Genomic DNA, 12,104 nt, shown 5'->3' with positions numbered 1-12,104 from the left:
TCACAATGATGTTCCTCCACTGACTTCAGTGAAGTTATTCCTGATTTCAGAGGAGACTCAGGGTATGTCTATGCTGATTTTTTTCACCTAAATTACCCCCAGCCCAGGCCCCTTCTGTTTTCATCCAGCAGCCTTATTCATGGATGTATATACATGTCATGAATCTCCTTCTGGAACTATGACCAAATTGCCAGAAATACCATAACAGGGCTCAAAAACATACAGTGTCACATACACGCAACATGGCATTTTTATACTATCTACTGATGTTATAAATCTACTCACTGAGGGCCATGCAGACAGGTCGGCCACAGTCACAATCCTTGCTCTCCTTGACAGCAAAGACTGCATGAACCTAGCAGCGGCAATGGCACTAAGCTTTCCAAAGTGGAAGGAGCCACAGCTGTCCGCTTCCTTCCATCCTAGCCAGCAGAGATGAACTGGGGCACAATCAACACATGCTAGACTGACTTAAAGGATAATGGACTCCCATGCCCTAGAGAAACTGTGCCTGGCTCAGCCAGAGTTCCTCTAGGGACTGTTACTTAGAAAAGTTCTGAAAATGGAATTTCAATCCAAAAGGAAATTTTGACATTTTGAAATTAGTGTCTGGTCCAAATCCAAATAGGAAGTTCAAATATCCAAAAAAAGATATTAACAGAATGAAAACTTCTGAAAAGTTCTGACTCGGAAGTGTCAAAACTGAAAATCTGTCATTCCAAAGAGACATGCTGATGCGGCAAATCCTTTTGTTTACTTATTTTAAACTGAAAATCAGAAACATGGTGACTTTTTATGTCCAAATGAAACAGAACTTGTCATTTCATTTTAAAATGCTGGTTTGAAATGAAAATGGGATTTTTATATTTCTTGATGGAAAATCAATTTTTTTTGGCTCAGAACATATATTTTCTGACAAAGAAAAAAATCATTGTTGACCATACAGTATTTTTCTGTGAGAAAACTTTCCATATGAAAAAAGTCAAGTATCTATTTTTCCTGCTGTGCACTCCCTCCAATACCCTGTTCAAAAATGAACTGTCACTTAAAGTTGCAGTGTAGACCTGAATATTCCACATAGCTCTGAAATTCTCAGTGCTACTGCTTAGAATCAGCACTGCATTCTCTGTTCGCTGTTTCTGTGTGCAAGCCATTTTATAAAATACTCATCCTGTCCTCTTGGATTAGGCTTTCCAAAGCATTATCTGTAATTACAATCACTTTTCTGTGACTGGGTGGAAATGTTAGGGAGGCAAACATTGCAAACACAAGTGGAAGCTCATTAAAAGCTTACCTCAAAGACGTCATCGGGTATAGCTCCTCTCCACCTTGATGTTGACTTGATGTGTTCGTATGAGTTAATGACAACCTCAATGGCTTTAGGGTGGGAATGACAGGCCTGCAACACCTGCAAGAGGGAAGCAGACATTATGATTCTTTAAATTTCAGTAGCACCTACTAGCTGCAACTAAGATCTGTGCCCTGCTGTGCTGGGCATTGTTCAAAGACATAGTAAGAGATGGCCATTTACAATCGAAATAGACAGGGCAGACTGAAGGTGGGAGAGGAAAAAGAGATGAATTACTTGCCCCCAGTCACAAAGCAGATCAGTGCCACAGAAAGGAATAGAAAAGAGTTCTCACAGTTCCTACCCCACTGCCTTATCCATTAGGCCACATCCGGGTTAGAGTGTACCTTCACGAATGGAAGCAATCTTCTCCCTGCTTTCTGAAGGCTGTCAGTCACAAATGTACTAACAATTTCCCCACTCCCCTTCCCGAACATAGGGCATAACTTTGATGAATGTTAATTACAGGAGTTTCAGGCATGCCTGAGCAGAGAATAGGTCCTTGAATATGAACAAAAGTCCTGCCCCGACTAACACTGTAAAATGAAGGATGGAAAATAGCACTGTTATAAGTAAGTAGTCAAGCTTTTAAATCATGCAAAAGCCCTGGACACAGTTCTGACTCTAATATGACTTGTTAATTGAGAGTGGACCAAATCCTGCCCTTGCTCACATTCATGCAATCCCACTTTGCATTTATTGGATGCTTACCTTTCCGCACAGCCTTGTGCAGACATTAATAATGTACGCCTCCGAGCACCCTTATGAGCTAAAGTATTACATATTTTACAGGTGGTTACATGATGGCATAGAGACTTGACACACCTCACACAGCAGGTCAGTGGCAGAGGCAGAAATAAAACACAGGAGGCCTGACTCCCAGTCCTCTACACAATACTCTCTCAAGGGAAGGCCCAGTCTATACTACTATACTATGAAAACAAGCTGGTCTTGACTTCCTCAAACAGTAGTGAAAACACTTTAGGTTCTAGCATAGACAGGTTCATATTGTGTTCCCTACTCAGTACAGAAAGCCTATCATATATATAATGATATAAATATCTATATGTCCCATGTTGATGAGTGCCCTGGACTTTGCAGACCTCAAGGAATTCTTTGAGGAATATCTTGCAAATATTTTGATCTTCCTCCCCACTACTCTCTAGTCAACCCTCTTCTTTGGCTTTACCCATTTATACTGCATGTTAGTAGAGGACTAAAACTCAAATGTGATGCCTTCAAATTTCAGGGGTAAATGATTCATCAAAAATTCATGGATTTCAAGGCCAGAAGAAACTGGTAGATCACTTTGTCTAGCCTCCTTTACATATCACAAACCATTAAATGTCACCTGGTTCCCCCTATATTAAGCCCAGTAATTTGGGTTTGACTAAGGCATATCAGTATATCTGAAGAGGGAAGATCCGAAACCTTAGATTTCAACCAACACTTACAGTTTTGGTTTCTGGTTGACTCCAAAACCAAAAGGCTATTTATGGCATCAGTAGCTGCTCTCTTGGAACAATGAGAAGGTGCAAATCTCATGAGAACAGCTGATCTTGCAAGATTTTTGTCATTTTGGGCCAAAATCTCACAAGAACAGGTCACATCAAATCCTGATTCAAACCCTCACCTTATTTGAACTCAAATCTGAACTTTGAATCTGTCCCAAATAGCTAATCCAGATCAAAATATCATCTCTTCACTCTAACTTTACTCTAGAGTAGCACCATTGCACCATATACATCCTTCACCTTGTGGAACTGTGGAGGATATATTCTAGCTGCTCCATGATTCAGTAAAAGTTGGTAGCAAATTTCAGGCTGGGCAGCTGGCCGCACAGATGTCACTTTCAAAACATATTGTATGGGGGCACAGCCATTGATGTCCATCAGGTTTGCTTCAGCCCCAGCCTCAAGCAGTACGTGCATCAGCACATGGTCACAGTTCCAGGCAGCCTTGTGGAGGGGTGATTTGAAATCTTCATCACGAGTATTAACTTCAGCTTTATAGTCTAGCAGCATCCTACAGATTAGGTGGTGTTCCAGGCTGTACACCTGCTCTTTAAAGCGAAGGGCCCAGTAAGCTGCACTGGCCAGTGGAGTTTCCATGTGGGCATTGACAGCATCAACATTTGCTCCTTGGTCCACGTAAAATGCCACCAGTTCAGGGACGCCAAAACGTGCAGCTGTGTGCAGGGGAGTCTCTTCATCCTGATTGTTTGTTGTGATGTTCACATTTGCTCCTGTTAAGAAGAAGAATCAAGGGAGATCATTGTGCAAATACACATTGTTTTTCTAAGCCAATTTCACGAAGATGCTGTACATGATGGCTCTGTTCTGTAATCAAAGCTCCACTTATGATATCCTCTTTCCCCACCTCTTTGTCTCTTCTCTCTATGCAAATATCTCTAGCTAGGTTTTCATCAGGTCACCCCTTGCCACAAAAGAGCAAACGCAAAAATCTCTTTCTTTCTAGAGATGCATACATCTCATGTGGGCTATCTCTCTAAGTATTTATAGCACACATATCACTTGCTTGCCTGTCTAGCTCAGAAGTTCCTCCCAGAGGGCCACATGCTCTCCTCCACAGCATGCTGCAGAAAGGAGAAGTGGCTCTTCTGATTAAATACCATGTTAACTGGCAGAGGATCAGAATATGAATAGATCAGAATTGTGTCACCTTTCAGTCAAGTTGCAGAGGCCCTGCAGATTGGCTTCCCATTGGAAGAGAAATGAGAGTCTGGGTATATTCTTAGTTCAATTTGTTCCTTTTACACTATATACATAAGTTCTTGAACAGAGGTGGTCACAAACAGCATGCAGGCAATCCCCAGTTTCAGGAACCTCAGCATAAGAATCATTGCCCGGTTCTTAGAGAGAAACTCTGTCTCCAAGAATTGACTCTAGTTAGAGCATGTAAGGCACAGAGCAAACTGCCTTACTGCTTGCCACAGCTCCCCCAAAAAGAAATTTCAAAGCATAACTAACAACAATACAGCATTTCTTCAAAGACTGGACGCTACTAGTACGGTAAAAAAAAAGAAATTGTAAGACTGAATGAAATCGCCACCTGGTGGCTCCAGCCTTAAGACTGGAATAGACTAAAATAGTCTCCTGGCTGCAGAGCTGCCTGGCCGTGCCTCTGCCTAGCAGCTGAGTGAGGGGGATGTTGCCACTTCTGGGGAGCCCCCAAGGTAAGTCCTGTCCTGTGTCCTAACCCCTTGCTCCCTCCCCCTGCCCCCTCCCACACCCAAACTCTGCTGCTGCTGGGGGGGGGGTGCACGGTGGCCCGAGACTGTCCCAGCAGCGGCCAGTGCGACTGGCACAAGGGTTGCCTGAACTGCTCCTGAGCCAGGCACATTGGCCAATGCAGAAATCATGGAGGTCACGGAAAGTCATGGAATCCATGACTTGACCTCCATGACAAACTCACAGCCTTACCAATAACTGATGGTTAGGGCACTCACCTTGGTGATAGGAGAATGAAGCAGAACAGTGACTTAAACCTTGGTCACCCGCATCCCAGATGAGCACCCCAACCACTGGGCTATCATCATTCTTTGGCTTTCTGCCCAATGAATATTTAATTATTTATACAAAGTAGAACAGCTCCAATAGGAGAGATTGGGAAACACCTGCCCCAGAATAGCCAAGAATCCATTGGTTAAGGCAGTCAACCAGAATCCAAATCCCTGGACTAGGTCCACTCAGGAGCAGATTCAGGGCCATGCAAATTTCCAAAAATCTGTTGGAAATTACCACCAGCAAAGTCTTCAGTAAACCACATCCTCCCCTGGAGCAGAATCAGGGCTGGCTCTGGGCACTAGTGTTCCAAGCATGTGCTTGGGGTGGAACTTTTCAAGGTGCAGCACTCGGCTTTTTTGTTTGTTTGTTTGTTTTGGCAGCGGCACTCCGGCCCCCCTATTTAATTTATTTTCTAGTTTATTTTGCTTGGGGCTGCAAAAAACTTGGAGCCGGCCCTGAGCAGAATATAGGGCAGATACAGAAGAGGGGGCACAGTCAGTGGCCACTTTGGAGCCAACCTTTCAAAGAGACTGGGAAGCTGTTTGGAAGGATACGTGTTCCATGTGGAGATGGTCCATAGCAATGGTCTCTGAGTTTCCCGTGCCTCCACTCATGAGCTTTAAAAAAATCCACATTTGGATTCAGATGCAAGTTTCCCAGCTTGGGCTTGTCTCTATCTTTTGGGTTCATTCTGTTTCAGGTCCAAATCTGTATCTGAAATTCTTTCTACTATAAATTAGGCAGTGAAGAAAAGGGGATACTTCTGACTTCTAATGCCAGTAGAAAGCCCCTCACAAATCAACACACCTGACAGATTGCTGCATGCATCTCATGAATAGGGAGTCCAGGAGGAAAAGTATTTTGAGCCAGACCCTCAGGTGGTGTAAATCAGTGTAGCTCCACTTAAGGCGACAGCTGAGGATTGGCCCTTTTTTCAAGCTGGTAATAGGATTGGTATAACTGCAGCATTCGGTGCTAAATTAATATTCCTGCTGAAACAACAGCACCATCTACTGGGCAGTCAGTGTCTGCAGCTTCCGAATGATGGCCAAAGAAAAAGGAGCATAAAGTCTGTCTTGCTTTTTGTGTTGTTTCTGCCAAAATAACTGGAGGTGTCTTTACTTCCTTGTTACTGTGGCTGAGTCTCTGGGCATCTCACTCCATCCTAGCTACAAACAGTCTGCCCCAAGTAATTGCAAGCCATTGCAGAAGCAAAATTAAACACTGTTTATAAAAGAAGTTGAGAGATTCCACCTCCTAGAATGGAGGGGAATCAGGAGCACAGAAGAGGGTAAGTGCAGGCATCATAGATTTCCTGATGCTCAGTCCTATGAAAGTCCCTACATGTCTATGTCTTCAGTGGGCTGATTGCTCTAAAATTTTCCACCCTTGCTAGCACAGGCAGGATTTTGTGTCAGCATCAAGAATGGGTGAGGAGAAAGCAGTGTGAAAAATTAGGTCTGGCTCATCAGGCTGAGGGACAGGAGGTTTGCTAACACTAACAGAAAATGGGGAAACCGAGAAAGATGAAGAGCTCAATTTTAGTCACACCAAGCTTGAGCTGTTGCTGGGACATGCAGGCAGAGATATCAGAGAGACAACTGGAGATGTGAGTTGGGTGAGGGTAGGAGTGAGAGGTACATCTTTGAGCCTTCAGTACAGGCATGTCTGATTGTGTAGTGTTGCCATGTCCCATTAATCAGCTGCCATGTTTCACCCCAGAGGTGGTTCCATTTTGTGTGGAGTCTCAATATTTGCACAGGAGTTTAAGTTTGTAAAGTGCTTTTGGATGAAAGGAGGCTCTGTAATTGTAAGGCATTATTATGTTAGTGATAGATGAGAGGAGGAAGCCTTTAGAATACAGACTTTCATTTACATGCATCTTACACTGCATTTGCAAGAGCACATTTGTCTTTTTATGCTTTCCTATGATAGTGAATCTAACTCCTGCTGTCAGGATTATTTGCTTCAGGCAGAATAAAATTGATGGCGTTAATTTTCTTTTCTACTAAACAAAATAATAGGTATCTTCCGGCCGAAGGAAAGTAGTGTGGTAATTTATTTGGGATCACAGATTGCTTTGCCCACAAGGCATATGCTGGCTCTGAGAACTAAGGAAAGGTCTGCAGTAATGACATATGTAGCAAATGAAACCAAAGCACTTGCATTTGCCATGATTCTGATAATAGGTGGGACTGATAGCACTGCCTAGTATTGAGATTACCCAACTCTTTCCATTATAAGACCCTGTTTTCAGTTGCCATGTTTTAAGCATTTGGACCGAAACTTCCCATGCTGAGTGTTTGTCTCAGGTTGAACGTTTTCTGGAAAATTTCAGCCAGAATGATTTAGCTATTTCCAAGTACAAAGCTAAGGGAAAATATATGGCTCTAATTACCTTTTCTTTTAGCAGTTCTAGCATCCCCATGCTTTGGAGCAATGACTTTACATTTGGCAAGGGGAGTGGCCTTTGTGTCAGTGTGGGCCTTTTGCCATCCTTGTGAAAACTGGCCCAACTTTGACCAAGCTATACATTTTTTTAAAAAATCACAGTTTGCACATGCTCAATAGAGACGTGCAGCTTAATTCCCTGAAGACTCCACCTGCGATGAGCATGCTCCAGACTGTGGCTGCAGGGAGCTGAGCAGGGTTTTTTCCTGAAATTGCAGTTTCTGACTGCTCCAAGCCTTGGTGGGTCTGGGTCCAGGCACCAGAAATGAGAGCAAGTAGCCTGTCTTTCTCATGCGCTATCATGGTCCCTCACCCCCACCCTCCGCTGGTCTCAGACTGCAGGAAGGAAGCTGCCTAAATCAAATGCAGAGGAGACAAGAGCCAGAACAGGTGGTAGGGTGGGGGAAGTTGCTTAGGACATGGTGTCCGAAGAGGTAGGGAGACTGAGGGTAGTGGGAGAAGGGACTGGGACTGAGGACCAGGGGGAAGAGTGGGACTGGCTGGGCCAGGAGAGTGAGGGGAAACAGGAGAAATCAGGACTGGTTGGGCAGGGAGACAACAGAAGAGAACAGGGAAACCCTGGCTGTGAAAGAGATTGAGATGGATGAGGAGAAAGAGAGCAGACTGGGACCGACTGGATAAGGAGACTGGGGTTATGAATGAGTGGAGCAGTGGGAAGGAGGTGGGGGAAATCTGATGAGGAAACAGAGCGTAACGAGAGAAATGGGACTAGCTCTGCAAAGAGATGGTGACAAGGAGTCACTGGAGGGAATTGAGATTGGATGAGAAGCCTAGGGAGGGATACTGGAGGCTGTGAGGTGGAGAGAGACTGGGTGCAAGGAGATGACAGGTGGGGAGCAACTGGGAATGGCTACATAAGGTTACCCAGACTGGATGGGGAGGGGTGAGGCTGAGATGGGAATTCTGGGGGGTGAGGGGAAGACTAGGATTTACTGGGCAAGGAGACTGGAACTAGGATGAGAAACCTGAGGAGTAGAGACTGGGAAAGGCTAAGTGAGAAGAATGGGAGTGGGATGAGAAGCCAGGCATGGGGATGAGACAGGATTGGGACAGGAATAGATTAGCGAGGAAGGGGCAGAAAAGGCCATGTTTGGGGAATGGGCATAACAGTCTGTGCTCAGCAGAGCACAATCCTCTCCAGAGACTGGAATGGAACCCTAGATCTCTGAAATCTTACTATTTCTCTGCCGTCAGCAAATATCTGTTAAACCCTCTGGTAAAGTATCTCATTTCCTCCTAGTGCTGGCCCACAAGGAGGATAACAACCTACTATTACTATAAGTTACTCTGTTAACTCAAGTGGCAGAGTTCTATGTAACACATCTAAAGGTTTCAACCCTGCTGATGACCCATGTGGGTGTCAGTATGATGGCATAGCTGTTTTTCCAGCTGCTTTTTTAAAAAACCTAGGAAATTACACACACAAAACTACATTAAAAACATTATTACGGTTGCAAAGTCAAACACTCAAAAGTTAAGCAACGGCAGAATTCAGGTTGTCTGTACATATGCACTACAATGCAGACTTTAATTGCATTATTACTTTTTGTTTTTTATGAATGGGATCCCTGCTTCATTCAGTGCACAAGATAGGCCTACTCTAGAGGATGCATCAGAGGGGGAAATGAAGAAAGTTTTAATTGCAGTACCCTTACTTTGTTTGTTGCAGAAGACACCATCATTCAGGAGTCTCAAGCCCAAGCCTGCAAGGTTCATGAGTATAGCCCTGTGCCAATCCTTCACCTAGCAGCCCATTAGCAATAGCTTACCTGAGACCCATAAAGCCCAACCCCAGTGTGAGTGCCCACCCTGAGGTCCATTTGGCAGAGTCTCAAAGCAGCTGATTAGCTAGCAGCAGGAACAGGAAGCTGTCTGAACAACTAGGTTTCACCCTTCTCTGGGCTGTGTGGCTTATACTATCCACTCCCCAGCTCAATTTCCTGGCATTCCAGCCCAACTTGACCTATGGTTGCTGACCTTCAGTTTGTCTCCTGCCTCTGACACGCTGGTAGCCTGTCCCAGCCTAGATTCTGGTTCCCAACTGGTGGTTCTGATCTCCAGTTTGTCTCCTGCTTCTGATCTCCTGGTATCCCAGACCAAGAGTCCTATCTCATGACTGCAGATTCTGGCTCTAACTACTAGGTCTGGTCACCCATGACCTGACCCTGACAGAAGGCATGCAAGGGACTGCAGGAAGACAAAGCATGGTTTCATGGTTAAGGCAGCTGAAAACTGCTTTGGAGAACTGGATTTTATCCCTGCCTCTATCACAGGGTTCCTATGTCATACAAGGCAAATCACTTGCATACGCAGTCACTAATTGGGTGTCCCTCATTTTCAAAATCCCTAGGGTCTGATTTGCAGAAATGCTGAGTAATCACAGCTGCAATTGAAGTCAATGGGAGCTATAGTTTGAACATAGAAAGTGCTATATAGTGCAAAATACTCTGAAAAATCAGTCAAAAAATTGGCCAAAATTAGTGGACACTTTTGACCTTAGCCTCTCTGCCCCTCTATTCTCCATCTGTAAAATGGAGATAATGAAACCAGTGCATCTGACGAAGTGGGTATTCACCTACGAAAGCTCATGCTCCAAGACGTCTGTTAGTCTATAAGGTGCCACATGACTCTTTGCTGCTTTTACAGATCCAGACTAACACGGCTACCCCTCTGATACTTGACAGCTCATCTCGCAGAGGTATTGTGAAAATAAATTCATTAGTGTTGGTGAAGTGCTCAGATACCATACTGATGAGCGCCATAGAAAAACCCAGAAGAAAAGTGTGATGGGGCATCTGCCCTGCACTGGCCCTGATCGGGTGAAAACCCAGCCTGGACGGCTGCAAAAAACCAGCCAATTGGGGCAGTGGCTGCAGCCAATTGGGGCAGTGGCTGGACTAACCAATCAGGGCCCAGCTGGCCCATAGAAAAGAAAGCTGCAGGCCAGACCAAGGGAGTCTGCTGCTGGTAGTCCTAGGGAGGGAGGGGGCTGGCTGGCTGGCTGGCTGGCTCTGTGAACAGGGCTGCTGGGGCTTGTAGGCCTGAGGTCCTGGGAAGAAGGTGCAGGAGCCAAAGGTGTTGGGGCTGCAGGGAAGTGGCCTGGGGAATTGAGACAGACTGGTGAAGAAAGAAAGAAGGGGCGGTGGAAAGCTGTTGCTTACAGGGTCCCTGGGCTGGGGCCACCCACTTGCTGCTGAAGCAGCCAGCCTATAGATTGCTGATCCGCTGCAAGAAGGGGCTAGACTGTTGTGGAAGAAGTCGTCCCCTGTGTCACTTCCCCTGAAGGGGGGAACCTGGAGTGTGACATGGCTGGAGGGCTGTGCCATGAAGCAGAGGCAGTAAGACTGGAACTGTAGTAGGTCTGCAGGCAGAGATGAGCCACCCCCCCGGAAGGCACACCTGCTGAACAGAGCTAATTCCCAAAATGGCCAGTAGATGGTGCCAGTGTGGTGAGAGACAGAGACCCCATGACAGAAAGCAATGATTGTCTTCAGAGCCAGGACCCAGACCCAGACCATACCCAGACCCACTGTCTGCAGTAAATAAAGCCGGGTCCACACAATTAACAAGGACAAAACAAGCTACTGAATAAGGTTTATTTGTTCACGAGTACTAGCCATCTGGTGCTTAAGGAGACAGAGGTCCTGTGATCATGTAATTATAGACTGTATCATAATGTATATGTAAGCAGAGTCAGGATAAGCTCTACCCTGACATCTGGTGGAAAGAATTTCAGAGAGTGTATTTGCATAGGCACGCCTACCCTATCCCAGACTGCCGAGCTATGGGACTGCTTGGTGACAAATGACTCACCCTCAGTTGGGTGGTACTTGCTAGACAAGGGACATGGGTTCCAAACCCAGTGAATTGAGAGAGGCTGGGGATAGGTAGCTGTGCCTGGTGGTGCAGTTGCCTTGTGGAGCCAGAAGCACCAGTTCCACTCTCTCCACTGTGGAATGTCAGAGTTGGGTTTTTTTTATTCCCTCAAGAATCTAAATACAGGTTACTGAGCTGAACGCACTTTGGGCTAATGGTGCACTAGCACTGGGGCTCCCCCACTAAGAGCTGAGATCACTAAGAGTTGAAATCACTAAAGAGCTGAAATAACTGAGCTGAGAGCACTGAGTACTGTGCTAACTAGTGGGGGAGCCTGAAGTTATACTGTGGAACAGAGCAGCTGGTGGAGTGGAGCAGTTGCGGGGGTGGCTGGAGCGGATTATGGGACAGCTGGTGGCAGCAGAGTGGCTGGCAGAGCGGAGTAGCTGTGGGATGGGTGGAGCGGCTCACAGAGCGAGCGGAGCCAAGCAGTTTGCAGAGCAGCTCATGGGGCAGAGCAGTTGGTGGAGCGGAGCAGTTTCTGAGGATGGCTGGAGGAGCAGAGTGGAGCAGCTGGTAAAGCGGAGCAGTTCGTGGAGAAGGCAGAAGCAGAACCCACGGAGAGGCAGGGCAGTTGGCCCCAGACCACGTAAGGTGCCCCTTTCTACCCAGGCTGGGAGGAGGGACCTCTACAGATAAACTCTCGAACTCTGGGGTGGCATTGACCAGAGACTTTTGGGTTGTTGGACTTTGGGGTGATTGGACATAAAACCCTAAAGGGAAAAAGGACAGTGCCAAACGTACTTGGAGGTGGGTTTTTGTTTATGGTTTGTGTTATAACCCTGTTTGTGGTGTTTCTCCAATGGGATGCCGCATTGATTCCTTCCTTTATTAAAAAGATTTTGCTACACTCAGACTCCGTGCTTGCGAGAGGGGAAGTA

General features: G+C 45.8%; 1 protein-coding gene across 4 annotated transcripts in view; it reads right to left on the bottom strand.

Moving 5' to 3' along the window:
* The window catches only part of ASB4 (ankyrin repeat and SOCS box containing 4), a 56,294-nt gene that overhangs the window by 24,158 nt on the left and 20,032 nt on the right, over positions 1-12,104 (bottom strand). For all 4 annotated transcript variants that reach the window (XM_030550607.1, XM_030550610.1, XM_030550609.1 and 1 more), the window contains exons 3-4: positions 3,103-3,593; positions 1,295-1,408 (exon numbers count right to left, since the gene is read on the bottom strand). In XM_030550607.1, coding sequence (XP_030406467.1) covers positions 1,295-1,408; positions 3,103-3,593 — 605 coding nt within the window. The remainder of the gene's footprint in view (positions 1-1,294; positions 1,409-3,102; positions 3,594-12,104) is intronic.

This window comes from Gopherus evgoodei, chromosome 2 (assembly GCF_007399415.2).
Source record: "Gopherus evgoodei ecotype Sinaloan lineage chromosome 2, rGopEvg1_v1.p, whole genome shotgun sequence".
NCBI classification, from domain to species: Eukaryota; Metazoa; Chordata; order Testudines; family Testudinidae; genus Gopherus; species Gopherus evgoodei.
This window is presented reverse-complemented; position numbering and strand designations above follow the sequence as displayed.